This window comes from Carcharodon carcharias, chromosome 18 (assembly GCF_017639515.1).
Source record: "Carcharodon carcharias isolate sCarCar2 chromosome 18, sCarCar2.pri, whole genome shotgun sequence".
Lineage (NCBI taxonomy): Eukaryota > Metazoa > Chordata > Chondrichthyes > Lamniformes > Lamnidae > Carcharodon > Carcharodon carcharias.
Window position 1 is genome coordinate 37,507,859 of NC_054484.1, and position 24,916 is coordinate 37,532,774.

The 24,916-nt window shown below is 45.4% G+C and overlaps 1 protein-coding gene across 3 annotated transcripts in view; it reads left to right on the plus strand.

Annotated features, from left to right (window-relative positions):
• The window catches only part of LOC121290969 (NXPE family member 3-like), a 100,305-nt gene that overhangs the window by 59,025 nt on the left and 16,364 nt on the right, over positions 1–24,916 (plus strand). Inside the window, exons 5-6 of one of the 3 annotated variants that reach the window (XM_041212050.1) lie at positions 6,281–6,490; positions 19,765–21,560. In XM_041212050.1, coding sequence (XP_041067984.1) covers positions 6,281–6,490; positions 19,765–20,318 — 764 coding nt within the window. In that variant the 3' untranslated portion in view covers positions 20,319–21,560. Of the gene's footprint in view, positions 1–6,280; positions 6,491–19,764; positions 21,561–24,916 lie in introns of those variants that run through there. The other 2 variants (XM_041212049.1, XM_041212052.1) reach the window with 2 other exon arrangements.

The window sequence follows — 24,916 nt, forward strand, 5'->3', positions numbered from 1 at the left end:
AAGAGTCCTTCTATATGAAGATAGTGTGGGGGTGGAGTTAAGGTAGAAGATCAGCTATGAACTTAGTAAATGGTGGAGCATGCTCAAAGTGTCAGATGGCCTACTCCTCCTCCTCATCCCTCTGTGCAGAGCTTCCCCTCTCTGCAGCCTCAGCTCCATTTTCCTGTTGTGTTGTAGACCCAGAGGATCTGCAGTTACAGCTTTGATGAGTACACTACCCTTTCTGTCACAAAATTCCTCTTCCATCTCTTCCAGGAAACAGCAACACTCCCAGATCCTGTAAGTTACCAGAACTCATCCAAAACATCTCATTGTATTTCCACAAACTTTGCTAGAACAACAGCAAGTGGAAAATGCCTCACCTGCAAGTTAAATGATTGGTCCTTTAAATCGTTCTCATGGTGGGGTCCCTCATGCAGCTGAATGGCTGTTCGATGTCACAATCTATCCACTGTGAGAAAGCTTCCAGCTAACGCCCTTCCTAACATGGGGTGCTGCGCAGGTCACACTGGAAGTTACCAGAAATGTTGTGTGCACCATTTTGAGGGCCTCTGGCTTCTATAGCACCGGCTTCAGTAGTGCTATGGAGCTTAATTTTGCGGTCTGTAGCCCTGTCACCCTGATATGGAGGTATTATAGAATATCACCTTTTACCCCCTAATAAAGTTGTAGGACTTTGAAACACTGAAACTGAGTCATGCTTTTGATGAACTCAATGATATAAAACCTTTCCTTACATGTAGTGTATATGAGGTAAAAGTACCAATACATGTACCAAGACTTCATGTACTTCACTTGAAGTACTAATGTACTTCAGGAGGCTTGATCAGTTATGTCGGTCCCTGAGAGATGAGGTGGAAGTTGCAAAGGAGTTCAAATGTGCTATATCTTTCATAGGTTTATTAATTCAAGACAAATGTGGGTCCCATATGTCATCATGTTCTGTGTTTCTGTTTGAATGTAAACTTGTTGAGTGGTAAGGTTAGCTGCTACCGTTTGTTGTCCAAGTCCTGATGCCTTGGGTAGAATATTACACTTTGGACATTCCATGAGTGGTTATTATTTTCTGTAGTATTCAGAGTGTTGCTTACTCATTGTAGAATGTTGAGAGAGAATTTTCAAACTTATACTGGGAATGTCAATACATAGTTAATTGGATTGACTTAGGAGAGGAATTTCCCCTCGTCAGGCAGGCACGGCGGGTGTGCCAAGGAGCAGTCGAGCAACGACCCGCTGCCCCAATTGGCCCCTGACCGCGATTTCACACTGGCTGGCCAATTAACGGCGAGCCAGCGTGATCGCGTGCTGAAACTCTCAGCGCTGCCAGGGTGTTGGGGGGAGGAGGGCAAGTGCAGAGGTCAGCGCATGCGCGCGGGTACGCTCACAGAAAGCTCCCTGATGCCACAGAGCTGCCCCAGGGTGCTGAAGATTTTTTCACATTAAAAATAAAGTGTTTTAAAAAATGGAAAACATATCCCGTCATGTGACTCTGTCACATAAGCAGGAGCATGTTGAAGAAAAGTTCTAAAAATTCTTATTTTGTTTTTAATTAACATCGGAAACCTCATCCCGCCCGTGAATGAGGTTTCCTCAAAAATCCAAAGGCTACTTGGTGGACGGGCAGGGAAACATTCTATTTAATTAATTTATTAATGTGCTTAACAGCTCTCTTAAATGTTGGCGGGTGGGCTGCCGACTCCCGTGCGGGCCCGACAATCGAAATATCACACGAGTGCGCAGTGATGTCGGGACGCTCGCCCGACTTAATCACGTGCTACATCACGCTTGTGTGTGTCGGGTGCGTGCCCGCAAGCCAAGCTGAAAACCCAGCCCTTAATGTTAGTGACAAAGAACGTTATGATCTCATTGCAGAAGGTCAGCTGTCAGGGCTTCAGGGAGACAATTGAAAAGTGGAAAATAAGGCACAGTTGACTTCATTTCATTAGAGTGATTTTCAGTCCATGTTCTGAAAACCAGAAGAAACATATGAGGGCTCCTTGCAATATTCACAGCTTTGTATATTGACCCAGGGAGATCAGTTTGACATCTAGAAACTGAAATAAAGTAATTAAAAACGTTTAAAACATGTCGCCTCATGTGACACTGTCACATGAGCTGGGACATGTCAAAGAATTATTTTCAAATTTTTATTGAACTTTAAAACACTTCGTGGATGAGGTTTCATGAAAAATACGACGTCCACCTGGGCTCTTTGCCTGCCCACCAACCTTAAGGTTGATCGGGCAGCTCATTTAATTGCTTAAATTAGTTTTTAACAGGTCTTAATAGGCCACTGACAGTTCGGCGGGCACGCAGCCGACTCGGCTGCACGCCCGCCAAACTGGAAAGCTAAATGACGCGCAGTGATGTTGGGATGCCCGCCTGACATCACCGCGTGTCATTTTACGCGTTGGCAAGTGGGCCCTGCCCTCGCTCGTCAACCGGACAATTCAGCCCCTAATTGCTAAGCATCCTGACTGCACAATGGTTGGAAGAGGATTAGGTTTGATTTGTCAAAACTGATTATCATGGTTCAAAACTGAATGACAGACACTTGATTACAGACTATCCAGGGACATACGACCGTACCCAATACTTTGAGGAAAAGATAGAGGAGAAAGTTTTTGAGGAATAAAAATCTCACTCACTACCAATTCAAGGGACATCACCATTCACTCTCTCATACATACCATCATTGCCCTCATCTCATCCATGGGACCATTTACCATCCACACAGGCCAGGCATACTTATCATTTGGCCTGGTGGGCGTCCTGCTTACACTCTCCCCATCTGTACTCATGCAGAACAAGCTGGCACAGAACAAGAGGGAGAGGTCACAAACCATTGGAGGAATTCCTGAAATCAGGGTCACGGACTTTGAAAACAGAACCATCCAGCTGGCTGGCGCTGATCTGGACCAGTCCTGTGCTGCCGGTGAAGTCGGTGGTGCTCTACCAAGTAAGGGCCTAGCCGTGTAACATCCATCAGACAACCATGCCATGAGTAATGTGTCCTGTTTCACAGGCCACTGCCATGCACATCTGGGAAATACCGACAGAGTCCACAACCCAGGGCCTCTAATCAAGCCTCTGAAGAGGAATCTGAAGGCACCCTCCTTGAAGTCCCATCACTGCGCTCACCCACACCCTCCACCAGTGCAGTGAGACACACCTCGGTGGGACTCAGCCTTAGAATAGTTTCGGGATCTCAACACGGTGAGCGCATCTCAGGCAGCGACAGGGACATCCCAGATGTCCGGCACTTGGAGGATTGCTGGGGGACAGAGATTTGCTGAATCTGAGTCAGATGACGAGCTTCTTCACTCGCTCATGTCAATGTTGCTGGAACTACAAAGGCAAGCTCGGGGACATCAGGAAGGGATGTCTGCTGCACTCCTCGGATTGCAAGGGATGATGAAGGAATCTGTCCGCCTTCACTCTGAAGTGATAGCACCGGCATGCCAACACACTGAAGTCAACACTGGTAGAATGGCAGCTGCCTTGGAGACCTTGGTCCAGGACATCACTCCTGCACTGCTGCACGGGCTCAACTCCATCACTGATGCCATTGTTGGCTTCCAACAGTGTGTATGCAAGAGGGATGCTGGGCAGCTCAATCTCAATCCAGCTACCCCTTCTCCTCAAGGAGTCAGCCTGGGACCCTTGGGTACCCATAGGGAGAGGATCAGCAGCTGTGCCCCCACCGGGTCCGTTCACCCAGGCAACTCCGGGAGTGTCCGGCCCATCTGGATCCCCTCTTCCTGTGACCTCAGCAGCTCCAGCTCTAGAGGCTGAGGAGGGTACCACTGTCACACAGAAGCACCCCGAAAGCAGGCCAGGGCCCTCCAGGTCTTGCCCCTCCAGAGGACGACCGCCGAGGTCATCACAGTCAGCAGGCTGCCTCCACCTCCGATGTGGATGTCTGGGGAGCACCAAGACATAGTGGCAGGGTTAGGAATGTTAAGAAGATGATGTCGCATGGTTGTTAATCATTTGTACATATTGTTCACTATTGTCAATAAACTTCCAAGAATGTCTCCCTGCCTATGGCTCCTTATTCTGATGAGTAGTATTCATGTAACTCAGCTGTGAAACCTTTCTGCACAAGATAAAGGCAGGTGTCTCAGTCCAGGGCCTCTTCCTTCTGCTTTGTGCAGCCTTCAGAACAAAGTGATGGTCCGGCCTCACACTCCCTGGAGACATTACTGATGCCTGCACCTCGAAGGTGCTTGTCATTGCTGCCAGAATGTAGTGGGCAGGCGTCACAGAGTTCCGTCATTCCCTCTATGTGCTCTCAGCACCTTCAAGGTGGGGCTGACCCCCATCTCTTCAGCATCTGTGGCCAGTGACGTGGTGCTCCTGAAGGGGTCAGGCGCTGAAGGCAAACAAAGGATCAGGCATTTCTAAAATTTCATGGCTGCGTCTCTATGATAGGACCCTGATCACTGAGCATAAGTGAGCTGCCCTCAGCCAGACAGGAGTCAGACATTCACAGAGGCAATGTGAAGATCTATGGAGTGTTCTCACTGCATGCTGTCATCATCTTCCTGCAATTGAGCGAATATTAGGGCCTCCACTGCGTCTCCATGACAGGAGCATTCTCACAGAGGGTATTCATGCTGCCATGAGCCAGACTGGAGCCAAACATTCACAGATGCAATGTGAGGATTTATGGGGTCTCCTCACTGTGTGTCGTCATCATCCTTCACAAATGTAGCAGCTATGAGGGCCTCCTGATCACACCTGCCTTGTCTGGCCAGTGCGAGGGCCTCATCCCCATCACTGCTGCCTTCGAGGACCTCCTCACCCTCATCCCCTTCGGCGTCTCCTCATCAGAGGAGATCCCCAACTCCTCCTCAGCCAGCACCTCTCTCCATTGCAGCACCAGGGTTTAAAGGGTGCAGCAGGCAATGATGATGCATGACAACCTCTGTGGACAATATTGCCGTCTGGTCCAGGAACTGGACCCTCATTTTCAGCATCCCAATGGTCTGCTGCACCAAGTTGCGAGTTGCAGCATGAGCCTCATTATACCTTCGCTCTGCTGTGGTCTGAAGTGACCGCACAGGTATCATCAGCCTCATATTCTGCAGGTAGCCATTATCCAAGAGGATCCATCCCTGCAGCCTCTGTGGACCCTGGAATACATCAGGAATCTGTGACCGACTGAGAATGTAGAAGTCGTGACACTCCCTGGAAACCGTGCGCTCACCTGCAGGAGGCATTTCAGGTGGTTGCACACCAACTGCACTTTCAGCAAATGGAACTTTGCAGTTGATGTAGTTGACTGCATGCTGTGGTTGAGACCTGAGCTCCATGTGAGTGCAGTCGATGGCACCCTGCACTTGTTGGAAACCCGAGATCTGGGTGGAATCCAATCGCTCTTGCATCCTGACTGTCATGGTCCTGGGCGAACTGCACAAATTTATGTGCCCTCGTGAAGGTGGCATCAGTGACTTCATGGATGCATTTGTGGATGGAGGCCTGAGAGATGCACAGAAACCATCTGTGGAGCCTTGAAATTGAGTGCCATTGTGCACTTTCACAGCCACTGGCAGTGGGTGCCTTCCATGTTCCCATGGTGCCAAATTCTGCAGCAGGTGGCAGACGTGGCCATCCAGTTCCCTAGATATACACAGTCTTCGGTGACACAGGATCTCAGCCAACTGCAGGAATGAAAGGCGGTGTCTATAGACCCTGGGTATCACAAAGAACTGACCCGGGACGGCTCACTGTGGCTCTTCAGCAGCATATGTGGGAGCCCCAGCAACCCCTTCTTCCTGAGGGTGCTGCTCCTCCCTCTGCACAGACAGCGCATCAGCCACTCTCTCCTCCGCCATCTTCGCTCTGTGTAAGCCACAAGGCATACAGCTAGTTCACCAGGCTCCATGATCCTCATGTACTCCTCCTGCAGGATGAAAGAGAGAGACATATGGGTTAGCATGAGTGTACTAAGAACCTGTCTTGGTTAAGTCTGAAGGCCTCTCAACACATCACGGAGAATGCTGGCCACTACTTGGATGGCCAGAGATTAATGCACTGCATGGCTGCCTGAAACCCCACCCACTGCCACCCCACTTCACCCAGCCGATTGGCAGCAGCTTTGCCCATTGCACTACATGCTGTGCTCTTTTATATTTCTGTTTAACTGTCTTTGGTAACTATAGAAGGCCTTTTGGGATTTTCCAGAAAGTGTAATAAGCCAATTGAAAAAAAAACATATACTTAAGGTAGAGGGCAGTGGTTTTTGAGTATTTAAATGCTTTATCTTTATTTTCAGGCACAGGGGTTGGAAAATGTGTCCCTGGTAAGCCTCTGCTTTCACCATCTGGATTTTATTATCAGGACCAGTGGATGTCATCAAGCTGTAACATTCAGCGTTTCAACACACCTGCAAGTATAACAGACTGTCTCCGTGGGAAAAAAGTTTACATTTTTGGAGATTCCACTGTACGCCAGTGGTTTGAATATTTGACAGGATTTGTACCAGGTTAAATTTAATTATTTCTCATATGTATTTTGATCTAATCCTCTTTATGTATTACATATACCCCGTCCAGTTTTGTGTAGTTCCCAGGTAAATTATTATTCCCTAAATGTGAATATATTGGTCAGCATTTCTATACAACACACCTTAGTGTACTGAATACTGGAAAATTCCACAGGCTAAATGTTTTGAGCTTCCTCGGTTGATCTCTGAGGGAAATTGTCGAAATGACACAACTTTCTTTAGATCTTGCATGGTTTTAGTGGCACTCTTTCTCTGTGGGAGATGCCACTATAATTATCTCCCATTTCATCAGAGCAGGGTTCTCCATTTTGAGTTACTGCAGAGTACTGACACCAAATATTTAAATGGCTCTGTTCCTTTCAATTAGCACAGCACTAGTTGTCTATGGTGAATGGGGTGAATGTCCTGCCTTCCCAAACTATTTCAGCCCCTCAAAACAGCCAGCACAGTTTCCTGTCCAATGATTCTATTATTCTAAAAATTAGGCTCATGTATGCAGCACTAAGCTGAGCAATTGAACCATTGTAATTTTTTTGAAAGCCACAAATTCTGAACCAACAACTAGCGGTAGGTGACAAATCATGTGGTTAAAATAATTTTGAAGTTGTATCTAACTGTTCTAAACAAATGCACAAATGGTGAATGTGACTATGGTGCATTGTTCTTTATTGTTCTTCTCAATCTCTCTATACCCTTCGACACTGATGTCCATGCCATCCCTCTTTAACACATCTTCTCCTTTGAGGCCACCCTTCCTTGTTTCCACTCTTGCCAATCTAATATTAGACTCTCTAGCAACATCTATTCTTCCCAACTTACATCTTTAACTCTGTGGTCAACACGTTACACCTTCGGAGCTGGCGAGCGGTGGTCCCAAACTTGCGTGAGAAGACATTGGGTGGGCGTACTCACTGCCTCCAGTAGAGTGCACAGGCAGTCATCAGAGAAGTGTGGGCAGGGTGCCCAACAGCATTGCCCTCCCATCTGGTGTTGGCAGTGAATCCTGAGGCAATAACTCTTCCCAATGGAAAATCCTTCAATTCAATGTGAAACAGCTCCCCGAGGCTCTTCAGCAACTCCTGCCAGCCTTCAGGGAGCTGCCTGTACAATTTTTAAACCGCCTTCCGGGTTCCCATTGGACCTGGCGCCTGCCATGCTCCCGCCCCTGCTGGCAGCACTGAGCTACTGTCAGTGTGCATTTCACGCTGGACAGCCCTTAATTGGCCAGCCAGCGTTAAATTGGGTTCAACTTGCGATTGCAGGAGGGAGCGGATATCGCATCCACTTCCAGGCCCACCTATCACATGCATGTGACGAGCACAAAATTCAGGCCTGTTTTTTACAATGCTGTACCCTTGACCCCGGTCTCTTTGTCACCTACACAATGTTATTTATTAACATCATCCAAAGACATGGGATCAGATGGGATGAAGCCATCTGCTGCTGAAACTCTCATCCATGCTTTTGTCATCTTCGGACTCAATACTACCCTGGCAGGCAAATATGCCTGAATGGTTCTTAGCCCGTTCATTCACCAGCATATGTGGGTGCTTCTTAACTATTGGGTCCAACCGCACATTCAGCTCCTCTGCTGCCTTCTCCTAACTCACAATAGTTTTGACTCATCCATTACTGCTGTATTTGTTGACACTTCTTTGCAACTGACCCCATAATTACCTCAATGCCCTGACTCTGGCTTCTTGTGCATCTCCCATTCCCTACACAGCACCATTATCAGAAGCATCTACAGGGCCTCCCGGTCATGCACCCACTTGCTTTCCCATCGCTGTGAAATTCTAGGGAAGAAGCAGGAAGATTCAGTGAGTCTCAGGAAGAAACAGAACAACTGGATTCCTTTATTCCAGGCTTGTCCAACTCACTGCCCATGTGCCATATTGTGGCCCTGAACTCAGCCTGCCAAACCTCTTAGACAGTCAACTGACTTATATTTGAAAAATGCTTTAAAACTGCTCTCTTTGTATTTGCTGCTTATAAGCTCAATAGTGAGCCTCTCAGCAGCAGCTGCAGGGATAAACCAGCCTGCAAGTGGACAAGCAGCAAAGAGCAGGAAGGTAGGTTTTGAAGGAGCTCCAGGGCTCAAAGCATGAGACAGCCAGAATAGCGGGGCCAAGGCAGCCAGAGCAGGGCACGGGTGAGCCCGAAAGAGACCCACTGGCACCTAAGTGAGTGAGTGACTGGAGACCGTGTGAGAGTGAGTGGATTGGGGGAAGGAAGAGAGCGTGTGCTGGGGTGGTGAGGGACCGTGTGGGAGGGTTGATGGAGCATGTGGGGGGCGGTGGTGAGGGAGTATGTGGGGGGGCTGATGGAGCATGTTGGGGGGTGGTAAGGGAGCGTATGAGGGGGGTTGATGGAGTGTGTGGGGGGCTGGTGAGGGAGCATGTGGGGGGGTTGAGAGAGCAGTTAGGGGGTTAAGAGGGAGGGGCAGAGAGTGTGTGAAGGGAGAGAGAGTTTGAAGTGGTAGAGTGAGGGAGAGAGTGAGTGTGAAGGGCTAGAGAGAGGGAGAGAGCATGTGTGGGGGGGTGCAGAGTGTGCGTGTATATGTCTGGCTCATTCCCAGTATTAGAATTCTCATTCACCCTCACTCCCACACACCAACATGGACTCTCATCCACTCTCACAGTGGGTGAGGGTGAGTGAGTGAGTACCCCGAGGCTGGGAGTGAGCCGGACGCACATACTCTCACCCTATCACACTCCAATATTCATTTCTATTTATTACCTTTTTTTTGCTGGAAGCTGTTTCTTTTCACACCTCAATCTTTTTTGAAATTAATGTGGTGCCAAATTTTATCTTTCCGAAATTTGCTCATCAGCCCCTTGAGTGAGAACGTTTTGAAATGTGCCCCCCTCAATCCGAAAAGGTTGGACAAGCGTCCTTTATTCCCTTCTAGACTCCCTCTGCTAATATAAGTTTTGCATCTTAAATAGGCAAAATACACAATGCAATTTTCAATACACTGCATCCCTCCCCCTTCTTAGTTAATGAGAGGCATGATATATTCCAATATATGTTTCCAAAAGTGTAAACAATAAACTTAAGTGTAACTTTAACATTCATCTTCACTAGTAACACCATCACATATACAAACTGTATTAATTTTACAATACACTCAGTCGTATATAATGAGGTAAAAGGTGTCTTCACCGACTGAAAATACTTCTCTTTGTAACATTATCATTTAACGTGACAGACATTTTCTCGCATGAGTAGGATATCATCTGACATCAGATAAGGTCTCATTGAACTAATTTTCTCCATCTGAGATGTTGATGTCTGAGTTGGATTCAATGCTTACAAATGGTGTTTTCAGTGCTCTGAAGAATTAAGCATTTTGTGTGATGATTTGTGAATCAGGCTTAGCAGTGATCATTGATCCTTCTGGTTGGTCACAGCAAATGGAGCCTGAGAGTGAGCCTGGATGTCATAAGGGGCTGTTTGTTTTCCAACTTGACCATTAACTTTCACATACACCTTATCACCTGGCTTTAACAGCATCGCTCTAAATTTCACGTTTCGCTGTGCATTTACTTTTGTTTGATGCTTCTTTTCTCAATTATGTTCATGTAATTGTTGATCATTAGTTCTACTGGGTAGCTCAGCATGACATGTACAAGTAGGATGTGCAACGATGAGTGTAGCTGGAGGTTAAGTAAGGACTCATTCTGTATTTGCAAAGAAAGTCATAACTTATGGAGAGGGGATGGCATGTTGGTATTTTCACTGGGCCAGTATTCCAGATACCCACAGTAATGCTCTGGGGGCCTGGGTTCGAATCCTGCCATGGCAAATGGTGAAGTTTTAATTCAGTTAAAAAATCTGGAACTAAAAGTCCGATGATGACCACAAAACCATTGCCGATTGTTATAAAAGTCCATCTGGTTCATTAATGTCCTTTAGGGAAGGAAATCTGCCATCCTTACCTGGTCTGACCTACATGCGACTCCAGACCCACAGCAATGTGGTTGACTCTTAAATGCCCCCTGAACAAGGGCAATCAGGGATGGGCAATAAATGCTGGCTGAGCCAGAGATGCCCACATTCCATGAACGAATTAAAAAAAACTCTCGAATCCTGACTTGGTCTCACTGTAGTTGTGCAAATCTCTTTTCTCAAGGTGCATATAAATCTCTCGACTTCTCCATTAGCTCTGGCCAATGGGATGTGATTTTTCAATGAGTGAAACCCATGTAGTTTGCAAATTTACTGAAATCAAATCGCTTATTAGCCTCGTCGGATAAAACACTGCAAAAACAAAGTATCTGAATTGTAGAAACCACAGTCGCCTATGAAATTTTGCTTATACACTCATACATTATGTTCATTGTTAAGATTCGCCAGCTCCTGAAACGTTCCTGACAACAAGCAAGTTTCCACCAGTGGGAAAATCTGCAAAATCAACACTAACTTCTATCCGTGCACCTGGGGATAGTTCAGACTTGAGAGGACCACCAAGATTTGATACTGTAGATGCTTGACATGGCAAACTCTGACTTTGTGCTCTACCATGTAGGCAATTCCTGGGAACCAGACCTTTTCCCTTAGGAGTTGTTTATTTTTGACAATTCCCTGGTGGCCTTCATGCGCTTTATCAACAGCATGTTCCCTCAATGAGTGGCGGGATGACAATAGAGTGGCTGCATGACACGAGATCAGACATGGTTGGAATTGTGAGCTTTTTCGAACATTGCGAAGACATTGTAATGTGTATGAACAACTTCTTTTGTAGACACTCTCTCGATCACGTCTTTCCAGTTTTGTGATTCCATAGCTGTCATACTTGGTTGTAATGCCTCATCCTGTTTCGTTATCACTTTGATGTCAGCTGTTTTAGCAACTTTGGCACCACATTTAGGCTGACATAGTTAAAACCTTTTCCTCACGATTAGTAGGACTGACTGTCGGCAATGGGTATTGCAAAAGAGAGTTTGCTGTGTTGAGCTCACCTGGAACTTGTGCTCTGGTAGTTTGAGTATCCAACTCTCTATTCAAGTGGGTAGTTTATTATTGAACAAGCTTACTATTGGTCTATGATCTGTTATTATTTCTAACTCACTTCCTTACCAGAAGAGTTAATAGTGTAAGAAACCCCATATGACTGAGAGCGCTTCTTTCTCTCTCTCTTTGCAAATAACATTGCTCTACCGGTGTTAGCAATCTGCTTGTCATCGCAATGGTTTCTCGTTTTGTGTCTCTGCACAAGAGCTGCACCTAACCAATCGGGATTGTATCCATGACTGGCTGGATGGTTTTCTCAGGGTCGAAATAGACATTTGTTCACCTTGCTGATAACAGTTGTTTGATCTTGTGTACAGCCTGTTTGTGTGATATAGTCCGCTCCCACTTGGTGGTCTCTTTTGTCAGATTGCTTAGGGGCGAAGATAACATAACGAGGTCAAGAATGAAGCAACTGCAGCATGTGATGAGTCTTAGCAGACTCCAGACTTTCTGCATATTTGTAGGATCCGCAGCATTTGCAAAGGCTTCAACTTTCCCTGGATCAGATACTGCTTCGCCACTGAACACACGACTGAAGATTTCTATTCTGCTTTCATTGAACAAGCCCTTTCTTTGTTCAGGCTGAGGTTGCTATCTAAGAAGTTGTAAGCATGCATATAGGCATGTCTCGAGTTCACTTTAAGTGTGACCATAGTGAAAATGTCACCACTGATGTTCAGTGTGCCTTCAAGTCTTTGAAGTGCAGACTGAGTCCTCCTGTGCTGAAATATCTCAGCTGCTGAGTTGGCTCCAAAGCTGAGCCCTTTTTATCGAAAAAATCTGAAGTGAGTGGAAAATACTGTAAGATATCACGATTCTTCTGCAAGCTGGATTTGATGGTAGCCTGCATTAAGGACAAGTTTAACGAAGTGTTTAGCACCATGCACATTCCCTACAGTATCATCGATTGTCAGTGTCAACTGTCTTTCTCGTTGTATGGCTTGGTTGGTGACCGTGTATCAATGCAGATTCTAATCTGGTTCTCACTCTTGGGTTCCTTGATGACTTGTATGGGTGAGACCCCAAGGGATAGGCCCATCTCAACTTTCTCAATAATGTCAAGGTCAAGTAGGCATTGAAGTTCCATCTGTTTGCTTTCTGATATGAAATGGTATTCGTTGGTGTTGAAGCACAACTGGGGTATGTTCAGCTTTCATGTAACATTCTTCAGTTTGCTGGTACCAGTGAAATGGTCAGCTTGCAATTCAAGAATATTGTTAATTTGTGTAGGAATCATGTGCAGATCTGTTGCTGCGTGGAAACTGATAAGCGTGTCACATTCTGCAGATATGACATAGAATATAGCATTCATTCTAGTGTCTTAGAATGAGATTGGTGATTCAAAAGTCCCAAGAATTTTCAGTGGCTTGTCACGGGAAAATGTTTGCGTTCCCTGGTTTTGCAGAGGATGGAGCAATCCCAAAATTTATTGGATGTTTTGTCTCCCATGACATTGACAAATGCTCCTGTATCTATGAGAGTATCTACGACCGGGAAGCCAATGGTCTCTGTCACACATGGCTGGTTGCTGTGTCCAAAAAAGAGCTCAAGAATATATTCAGGGTCGCCTGCTTCTACATTGGCTATATTGCCTTGCCCTTTTGCTGTGGTATGCATATGTGGCACCCTTCTGTTGATATTATTCTCAGTAGTTGATTTTGCTGATAAAGCAACACACATGAGCAGAATGGTTGAGTTTTTCACAAACTTTGCGCTGTTGCCAGAAGCAGGATGCTGTCTGGTGTGGGTAAGCACCGCCACAGTGGAAGCATTCTTTGGACAAGTTGTTTATGGGACTGCTGTTATTGCTTTGCAGTTGGCTTCCTAGCACACGGGTGATGAATACTGTTCACAGGAGTTGAAGTTGGAGTGTGGTAGTTACTGTTGGTAGCTTCAACTTCAGTAGCTTCGGTCTCTGAAAGTGATAGTGACCTTGCTAATCCAATAGCTCTGACAGCTTTCTGTCTTTCTTGGGTGCTATTTGGTATAGTTGACTAGAGTTTGATTTTTTTGTGTGTTTTGATTTCCCTTTCAACGTGTTCAACGTCATTAAAGTCACATTTGGTTCCTAGTTGCCTCAATCGAGTATAATATTGGTGAATTTTGTCATTTGTTTCTTGCTTAGTGCATTAGAGACAATTGTTTCATATATTTTATTGGAGTGTGAAATAGGTTGAAAGTGCATGTTGTGCTGTATCATAGTCATTTTGCTCAGACTAAGTGTCTCAAAAATGTCTTCCAATTCTTTACCTCCATAGCGGAGGAGTAAGGCTTTTTGTCTTTTGTCATCTGTGATTACAAAGCCTGCCATGATACCTTCAAAATGTCAAAGTAACTTTTGCCAATGTTCAAATAGAGCTGATGGCTCTGAATGTACGTCAAAAGGTGATGCATAGGTCATAGACAAAGCCACCCTGATTAGCAACACCATGTGATCAACAATCCAGGATTGTGTTCCTTTCAAAGAAAAACCTCTCTGTAATGATACAAGATTATTATTTTTGACTGGACAGTTATTTTGGTGAAATTGATATCTGTGTGTACACTGTGCAGGCTTTTCTGTTGCTAATCCTGAGCTGGAGCATCTCCTGTGTGTGTTTCCTGAATCTCCAACTTAAAATGCTGGTTGCAGAAAGTAAACAAACTCAAGTTGTTTCCTTTGATTCAAAGCACAAATGTTTCCTGTTTTTTTCACTTTTATGTCTTGGGTAATTCAGTTTGTTGACCAACCGAACTCTAACTGCATCCCTTCCTATGTTCTCCTCAGTTGCTGCTTGCAATCAATAACAGGAAGAGAGTGATGTAAGAATAAACAGTGATGATTTAGTGAGACATAGGGCAGAGCACCAGATCATACGTGCACACTCAGAATCCTCTAGAACTAGACTTACAGTTCCCAGTTGCCCATGCTATACAGTGATTTGTCAGTGCTGTCACGTGATCAGTACAGTTGCATTCTCTTAAAGGGACAGGGTACCTCATTTTACCACATCATTCCACCTTTACTTAAAAGTACAGCTAGCAAGTTTAAAACACACTAACTAGTTACACAATAATTATTTACAGGTCAAGTCTTCAGGAGGCTTTCTCAGATGTGTTGAGCGTCTCAGTTCAACAACCGCGGCTGGTTTTTCCGAGACTTCCTTTTCAGGAGACAGTTGTCCACTAGGTTTCTCAGTGGAAATTGGAAGGTTTGTCTCCCTAACCATCTCGGGTCCCAAGGTCCTACCGGTGCTTCCCAATTGTGTGATCTGTCCTCTACATGCGGAACAGATTCAGGCATACATGAAGACTGCATTTCTTCTTGTAGGGCTGGCATTCTTTTGCGGAGATGATCCACATGTCGTCTAATTATTTGGCCATTTACTGATGCATTATAGGAGAGGGGTCCAGTTACTGCACTCACCTCACCTAACAGCCAATTGGGCCCTTCTCCAAAGTTCTTCGCAAGAACCGCATCTCCAACCATGAAAATTCTTACGCGACTATGACCATCATATCTGGTCTTCTGCACCTCTTGACTTTTCTCCACCCTCTCCTCTAAGTTCGGCTGGATAAGGGTCAGGCGGGTGCAGAGACGTCTCTTCATTAGTAGTTCTGCAGGGGCAATGCCGATCATTGTCTGTGGGGTGCGAACAAGAAACGGGACAATCTCATCTTTTTCATCCCGGGTTTAAAGGTTTGGACTGCCCACTCAGCCATGCCATTCGATGCTGGGTGGTAGGGTGAGGTTTTGATATGGGTAATGCTGTTAAGGGTCGTGAACCCGTGGAACTCCCTGCTGGTAAAAGCAATCCCATTGTCAGACACAGGACCTCCGGCAACCCATGCACTGCAAAACACTGCCGCAAACGGTCTACGGTGGCAGCCGACGTGGGCAACCGGACATCATAGACATCCATCCATTTGGAGCGGGAGTCAATCAGTAAAAGGAACATTGTGCTCAAGAAGGGTCTCATGCAATCGATGTGGAAGCACACCCACGGCCATCCCAGCCATTCCCATGGGTGCAATGGAGCTAAGGTAGGGGGGGGGTGGGGTGGCGGTGGGGGGGAGCTTTTGCACTTCCTGGCATTGAGGACAGCTTTTGACCAGGGTTTCTATATCCAAGTCCATGCCTGGCCATCCAATTTGGCTGCGTGCGAGCATCTTCATTCTGCTAATGCCCAGGTGAGCGCTATTTAGCTCGGCTAATAACTGCCTTGCTCCCAGAGTAATATGCCATGCTAGAGGAGAGTTCATATTTGCGATCAGAATAGGGATTCATCTCATCAGATTTACATCCACCTGACCAACTATTCAAGACCTGCTCCAGGACGATGGACAATAGAGGGTCCTCTCATGAATTTGGTCTGAACAGGTGAGGTATCCAGAAAATTTAACACTAAGACCAGTTCCTGGGGAATTGGAGCCTCCCTGTTATTAGCTGGGGGGGAAAAGCAGCTTAGGTGCATCGCATGTGCAATTTAAGTTCCCAAACGGTGAACAAAAGTGTATTCGTAGGCGGCTAATATTAGTGCCCATCTCTGGATGTGAGCCGATGAAATATGTGGTATTGCTTTGTCATCTCCAAATAATCCCAGTAGGGACTTGTGGTCAGTTATAGTATGGAAATGGCATCTGTGCAGCTGTGCCGAACACAATAGATAATCCCTCCTTTTCAATCTGGAATATTGGCGCTTGGCAACACTGAGTGTGCGAGTTGTATAACCAATGGCTCATTCAGAGCCAACCACAATCCAATGTGGAAGGATAGCGCCTATTCCATAATAAAATTAATTTCTTCTTGGGGTCAAAGTGGACCAACGAGGCCGACAATCGCTGCACTTTCAGGAAGGCATCCTCGGGGGGCTTGACAAATCCACTTCTGCTTCTTCTTAAGCAGGCAGTACCTTGGGGCCAGCACAGTTGAGAGGTTTGGGAGGAATTGGCAGTAATAGTTTACCATGCCTAAGAAGGCCTTAGGCTCTGTGGCATTTCTTGGGGCAGGTGCCTTCCGAATGGCCTGGACTTTTTCTTCCACAGGATGCAGGCCCTGCACATCAACCTTGTGGCCCAAGTAAACTACCTCCTTAGCTTGGAAAAGACATTCCTCTCCTTTTAAATGTATCCCGGCTTGTGTGAAGGATTTGAGCACCTCTTCTAGATTTGTTAAGTGTTCTTCATCGGTCAGTCCTGTGACCAATACGTCATCCAAGTAAACAATAACATGGGGCAATTCTTGGAGCAAGTTTTCCATCATTCTTTGGAAAATAGCACATGCCAAGGAGACTCCAAAGGATAGACATGTGTATTGATACAATCCTTGGGGTGCGTATTAATGGTGACGATTTCCCTAGAGTCCTTTCCAACTCTACCTGCTCATAGGCATGGCTCATGTCTAATTTTCAATATGTGGTGCCCCCTGCCAATTTCGAATACAATTCCTCAATCTTGGCTATCGGGTGTCTATCAAGTTTGGCCACCTTATTGACAGTTAGCTTATAGTTACTGCGTAGATGCACGCTTTGGTCCGGCTTCAGTACAGATTCGATGGGGGCTGCCCATTCAGAAAATTGCACTGGTTGTAGGATGTCCAGTTCAGTTTCAATTTTCTCCCATAGAGCGTAAGGAACTGGTCTGGCTCTTATAAATCTGGGGGTTGCGTTTGTGTCTACATGGATCATGGCCTGAATCCTTCCAAACTTGTTGTTGAAAATGGAAGCATACTTTTGCAACAATTCCTGTAAGCTTTTCATTGTAATTTGAAAAATTGCAGCCCATTTCAACTTAATCTTTTTGAGCCAGTTGTGGTCTATTAAGCTGGGGCCCTATCCAGCTACCACTAACAAGGACAACCTTTCAGATTGATTTCTATATGTCACCAAGACTTGACATAACCCTTTCAGCCTTATTTCTTCACCTCTGTGTGTTCTCAGCTTTGTGTCTGAAACTTCTAACTTGAAAGGATGGGTTCCTTTACTCAGATATCTAAATGAACGCTCTCCAATAATGGACATCGATGCCCCTGTATCAACTTCCATCTTAATGGGTTGTCCATTAACTGTAATGACAAAGTTTGCATTGGCTCATTTCTACCCACTTTGAGGTTATTAATGAAGGGATGTCTGATTCTATTTCTTCTGGTTCTTCCATGAGGCATATTTCACAATCTTTCCTTCTGCCGTTGTACTGTTGTTTTAGCCTTTCTCTGCAGTGCTGCCTTATGTGGTCATAGCATTGGCAGAAAAAGCACTCGACTTGTTTGAGTTGTCGTTCGCTCACTGGAGGCCTGCACGTGTTTCTCTCGTCCATTTTATGGGTTTTCACTGCAGTATCGTTGTTTTTCAATGCTAGAAAGAGAGCGTTTTCCGCCTTTCCGTGGAGTTTGAGGTTTTTGCGCCTCTTGTTACCGGATTGTCCCACTCGACCAGATGGACGGCGCCATTTTGTGTTTCTTTTATAACTTCAGAATTAGCAGTAGCTAATTCTAAAGCCTTATTAAAGTCTGGACTAGCTTGGGCTAGCAAACGCCTTTGGATAGTATCACCTCCAATCCCGCATATCAGGTGGTCTCTCAACATATCACTAATGGACGTTTTGAATTCACAATGCTGAGTTAATGCCTTTAAAACGGCCACATAGTCAGCTATTTCTCCTCAGAAGCCTGTTCCTTGAATTGAACTTGAAGCGCTGCACAGTAACTGAGGGCTTTGGTCTCAGGTGGCTCTGTACAATTTTTATTAACTCATCAAAAGTCTTCAAGTCTGGGACGCCAGGTGACGTAAGGCTGTGGATCCGCCCGTGCGTTTTGCTCCCGTATGAGGACAAAAGGATCACCCTCTTCTCCTCCCCGACAATGTCGTTAGTGGTAAAAAAGAATGCTAGGCTTTCGACATACTGAGACCAGTCATCTGCAATGGGGTCGAATGGATTGACACGCCCAAACTGTGGCATAGTGAACGACTGCAAGGGGACTGCACTTCCGATAGGCTTTCCAGGTAATGACGAATTTTAGTTTTTGGCTTACCACGGAGTCGTCCTATCTCCGGGGTCTTCTGTAATTTTCTGTCCATAGCCATTTTCCATGTATTCACCCTTTCAAATGCATTGCCACTTTAAGAGTAATCACCATTTTTTTTCAACCCCGCCTCTGCGGCTGTCAGCTTTTCTGTGCTGGGTTTCGCGCTCTTTTCAAGTTTTGGCAGGATCCCTGCGATCGCGATTCTGCAGGGTTTCTTTTTCAATTTTAAACTGCAGCACAGCTTTCTGCTCTGATTGCTGGCTGTCACCTTTTTTATAAGTTAAGTACAGATGCTGTTTCCAATGCTTTGCTCACCCATCTTGTGGACTCACACTCAGAGGTCTTGCAATGTTTTTACCCTTGTCGCCACTTTTATATCTTGGGTAAATGAGTTCATTGGTCAACTGAACTCTAACCGCATGCCATCCTATGTTCTCATCAATTATTGCTTGCAATCAATAATGAGTACAGATGGTATAAGAATAAACAGTAATGGTTTATTGAGACATAGGGCAGAGCACCAGATCATACGTGCTCACGCATAAGCCTCCAGTACTAAACTTGAGTTCCCATTTGCCTGCACTATACAGATTTGTCAGTGCTGTCACATGATTAGTACACTCGCATTCTCTTAAAGGGACAGGGTACCTCACTCTACCACATTTACCATCGCTGTTGCCAGAAACAGTAAGATTCTGCAAGGTTCAGAACTGCTACATGTGTTAAAACATGGATTCCTTTATTCCTTTCTACACTTCCTCTGCTGTTATCTGTGTACGGTTATCTTACATGGGCAAAATACACACTGCAATTTTCAAAACATTACAACCACCTCACCCTGCCTCTGAATTTGTTAGTTCACATAGCTGTTCAGTCTGAGCTTTTCTTGCCCTTCTATTTACCCAGTTATCCAAGTACTTCTTCGCTTAACCACTGGCCCTCACCTCAATTACTTACCAGTCCACCAGTCCACCTGCCCGTTTCCTCTGAATGCTTCTCAGGACATTTATTGATCTGCCTGTCTCAATTATTTAACCTGGCTGCTGGCTTGTCCTCCTGATCACCCCATCCTTATATGAAGTTGATGGTTTAGGTAGAGTAGTTTGAGAGATGAGAGACTCTCTAATTTAACAACTGAGATTCTAAGTGATGTGTCTATTCTATGCCTATTAATTTTTATTCACAGAATTACATTTCAGCATCAAGTTAAATGATGTGACATCTTCTGTTTTAGGTCTGAGGAAGTTTGATCTCGGCAATTCTAGAAAAAGCGGCCCTCATCTCGCTTTGGATATAGACAACAAGATCAAAGTGGAATATTATGCCCACGGCAAACCCATCCGAATCTTAGCCATTTCAAGTCAAGATCTACCATTCATTGCAAATAAACTGGATGAGATTAAAGGAGGAAAGAGCACCATTATAGCCTTCACCATATGGTGTCATTTCAACACTTTTCCAGTTGAAACATACATCCGAAGGCTCCAGAACATCCGCAGGTCAATTCTACGATTGCTGGACAGGAGTCCAGACACGCTGGTTGTAATAAAGACTGCCAATGTCCAGGCCCTTCCACGGGACGTCAGTCTCTACAACAGTGACTGGTATTCCTATCAACTAGATTTAGTGATGAGAAAGATGTTTGAGGGCATCAACGTGGCATTTGTGGATGCCTGGGAGATGACAATAGCACATTATCTGCCACATGAATTACATCCCCAGCAAGTCATTATAAAGAATGAAATAGATGTGCTTCTTTCATATGTATGTCCTTCTGAAAAGAGTTAAATACTGTTTTAGATTGAACTTGGTCATTATGAGATTCATATTACATTACAGAATGAAGAGATTAGCAATCCTAACTACAAGATTTCTGGAAGTGCTTTTTAAATGAATGTACTATTTAGTTTTAAATGTGGATGCCCTACAGCTGTAATGTTTTTGAAATGGATCCGAGGGCAAATGTGAAGAATACTTTGTGGCAAGTGTAGATTATTGTTGTTTTTACACTGAGCCATGATGCCTGCAGAAAGGGGATTATGTGGTTGTATTTTGTTTCAATAACTTTTGTGAAGCATTGACCCCCATCTTGATATATGTTCACCATATAACTCTTTGATGGGTGTGAACCCAAAAAAATTAACAAATGTTTTAGATACACAATTAAGGTGGGTGATGGTGGAATTTACAAGAATAGATTTGCAAACTTTGATACACTTGTGAAATGTTGTAAATTGCAGGAAAGTGTGTGGGTGGCCAATCCCTTGGCAACCTGCCAAAGGAGTAACTGGAAGGCTAATTTAAGTATGACTTGGAGTATGATTTGAAGGGTAGCTTAACCCACAGGACTTCTCACCAAAGCTGCTTCTGAAACCAAAGGCTGAAGCGGAGCCCAAAGATAGTTAATGGTAATTTTCATCACAGCACTCAATTGCAGTGATTGAAAAATGACCTTTCTGCAGTAGGTCCAATTTTTCTCCTCTTGGGTTTTCCATCTAACCAATTGGCTAGTGATGGTGAATCATGACTTGCCAATAGGAGAGCTACAATGCTGCACATGTCTCCAGCAGGTTCATGATTCAGCAGGGGACAGGCTTCCTAATGATGAGGTTCAGATGTTGGACCGCTCAGGCGGGGCTCTCCAATAATCACCACAGATAGTGGCCTGGATCATCATTGTGTGCTGAGTCCTGCAAAACCTAACACTACAATGGTGGGATGTCTTAGCTAAGGGAGACATGGAGGACCGAGATGTCTCCTCCACCAAGGAGGACGGTGAAGGGAATGGAGCTGATGAAAGCCAGGAAGGTGTCGTAACACATGCAGAGGCCATCTCAGGGTTACAAAGTGGCAGACAGGCCCGTGCCAATCTGCTAGATTCCAGGCAGAGTAAGCTGCTGACACAACTTCTTGGTTTTCTATCCTCTGCTGGCTGGAAGGTCACAGCTCCTTTTTGGTTACGGATATGATACTTTCCTTGAATGTACCTTGATTTATGATAGCTGAATTAAATTACACTAGTTTACTGTCTGCCTGCTGATGGTTCGATCCTTAGCATGCGCCAAACAATGCTAATATGCAGAACACCGCATGCATTAGAACCTGCACAGCACTCTGTTCTTCCATGACCATGGGAAACTGTAAGTAGAATGGTGATTTCCCCCAATGCCGTCACAAAGCCCATGTCCATGGCAACTTAGAGCAATATCAAATCTAACCTTGGCAGGGATTCACTCATGTCACCCTCACACCTGCTCCCAAAGGGGGGCCAACTTGTAAGAGAGCTCTTTCAGACAGAACTAGATAGATGGGAGGAGCAGCATGCGAACACCATTTGTCCCTTCAACATCGCTCCTCCATGCAGATTGATGAGGGAAGATTGTGTTCCTGTCACTCACTCAGAGTAAACCGATATCCCTTGACACCTTCTTGCCAAGAAGTTTTAAGGTAACTCTGGAGTCCACTCGCTGAGAGTTGCTGAGGTACAACCAGTCTCAACCCTCCAATCACAGAGACTGTTACAACTCTCAGTCCTAGATGGCCTTAGCATTAGCTCAAGACCATGATCTGTCATTGCGGACACCCCAGCCAAGGTAAACTTCTTTCCTGCATGGACCTTGCAGAGGCCTGTTAGAGCTGCTGATGCTTCACATGGATAACCTCAGAGTCTTTGGCAGGGTTCAGCATACAGGCCCATTCTACTCTCTCTCACTCTTTCTCTCCCCTCATGCACCAAAACCTTGGTCCTTTAATGATGGCCATTGTACTTTGGTTGCAAACCCTTTATGCGAAGTCCACTGCCACCCCTGATAAGATGAGCTGGCCAAACAAATATCCACATGAAGTCTGACAAAGGCTTCAGTCAACTGCATAGACAGCTCTTAAATCCTACCCTCATATCTCCCTTATAGTCGGGGCTAATTTTCCATTGCCCCCTGACTTGCAGCCTTAACCCAAAATGACAAATCACCAAGGAGGGCCATTAATGATTGCACGTGCTCACCACAGCTTCCTCCAGACATGTAGGGCAGCCTCTAGTTTTCTACTGTTAAGAAGACAGTGTTGAGCTTCACTCTCAGCCCCGAACCTGCATCTACATGTTACTTGCCATTCACATAGCAGGTTTAACTCCCCTTGAGTATTGCTGAAAAAAATACATGTCGAAGCTTTTTGTCTTGCACCCATCAGAACACTTCTCAAGAATACAAAAATAAGGGGAAAAACAGCAATCTATACTGTACGTCAAGAGAGTGCTGGTTGGTCAGTAAGTGGACTCTGACTGGTAGAGGCATTGCCATGGAGAATGCACCACCGAATCTCAGAATTTTAACAGCACAGAAGGAGGCCATTCGGACCATCATGTCAGCACTGGCTCTCCAAATGGGCATTATGACCTAGTGCCATTGCCCTGCCTTTTTCCCATACCCCTGCACATTGTTTATATTCAAATAATCATCTAATGCCCTCTTGAATGCCTCATTTGAACCTGCCTCCACCACACTTCCAGGCAGTGCATTGCAGACCTGAACCACTTGTGTGAAAAAACATTTTCTCACATCACATTTGCTTTTTTTGCAAATCACTTTAAATCTGTGCCCTCTTGTTCTTAATCATTTTACAAGCAAGAACAGCTTCTCCCTGTCCCACCCCCTCATGATTTTGAACATCTCTATCAAATCTCCTCTCAGCTGCCTTCTCTCCAAGGGCAACATTCACAACCTCTCCAGTCTATCCCCATAGCTGAAGTTTCTCATCCCTGGAACCATTCTTGTAAACCTCTTCTGCACTCTCTCCAATGTGTTCACATCCTTCCTATAATGTGGCGCGCAGAACTATACACAATACTCCAACTGAGGTCTAACGAGTGCCTTATATAAATTCAGCATAACCTCCTTGCTCTTGTACTTTATGCCCTTATTAATAAAGCCCAGGATACTACATGCTTTATTAACTGCTCTCTCTATCCATCCTGCCACCTTCAATGATCTATGCACATATACACCCAGGTCTTTCTGCTCCTGCACCCCCTTCAAAATTTCACCCCTTATTTAATATTGTCTGTACATGTCCTTCCTAGCAAAATGCATCATCTCACACTTCTCCACATTGAACTTCATCTGCCACCAACTTGTCTATGACCTTTTGAAGCTCTAGACTGTCCTCCTCACAGTTTACAACACTCACAAGCTTCGTATCATCCGCAAACTTTGAAATTCTCCCATGCACACCAAGATCTAGGTCATTAATATATATCAGGAAAAGCAAGGGTCCAATACTGACCCCTGGAGAACTCCACTACAAACCTTTCTCCAGCCCAAAAAATATCCACTGACCATTACTCTCTGCTTCCTATTTTTTAGCCAATTTTGTATCCACATTGCTACTGACCCTTTTATTCCATGAACAATAACTTTTCTCATCAGTGATGGTGGCTGACAGTTAACTGCCAAGCATTGTTTGAAATTTAAACCAGGTAGCTTGATCCTGATTGGTCAAGGCATTGCCCTGAGAAATGAGTCAGCAAATGGCTGTCACTTATTTTGTTTAGCTGAAATAGGCGCAATGGATTATCGAGTAATCACTATGTTGGTACTGTGGGAGAAGTGAAGCTATAGGAGTTCATTATCAGACTCTGATGTAGGCCCATATTCCGGACCCTTAAATGCCTGTGTCCATTGAAGCAACTGGCAGCAAGATGGAATCCAGGAAGCTTCTATACAACACAAGTAAACATATATTTACAAGTGTCAAAACTATATCCAATGGTTATACACCTGTGTGCCTTCAATACTTCTTAATCTTTCTTTGCCCACCCCTAGGTCTAGGTGCAGCCCCAACATCCGGGGCTGAGTGGAGGCAGCCTGCTGACTGCCACATCCTATTGACTGTGATGACTTTGGCAGGCATTCTCTGGTGACTGGAGATCGAGAGACCCCTGACCCCCCGGCCTGCTGATGGTCTCCTGCTCAGGTGGAAGTGATGGGGTCACTGACAGATGAGAGGTGGAGAGGCAGGGCACACTTGGAGTGTCATGGCATGAAGTGCCTGGCTGGTGCTCCTCCTCTCTGTGGGTGCCCAGTGGCACCTCACTGACTCCTTGAGGAGAAGGGATACCTGGGGGGAGGTCAAGATGCCGCATTCCCCTCTTGATTTGCCACTGCGGCACTGCAGGGTTAGAGTGAAGGAGTGTATATCTGAGTGCATAACCAGCAGCCAGTGTGTGTTCTGCTGGACCTGGCTCTCCAAACTGCTTTCCATGGAGGCAGCCAAGCTTCCACATGCCAGAGCCACAACATTAGACAGAACGTGGACGGACTCCTCCTGTCTTTGGCCCAGCCTGCGCCAGCCTGCTGGCAACTCTGCCTGATGTTCCCCTGCCTGTTTCT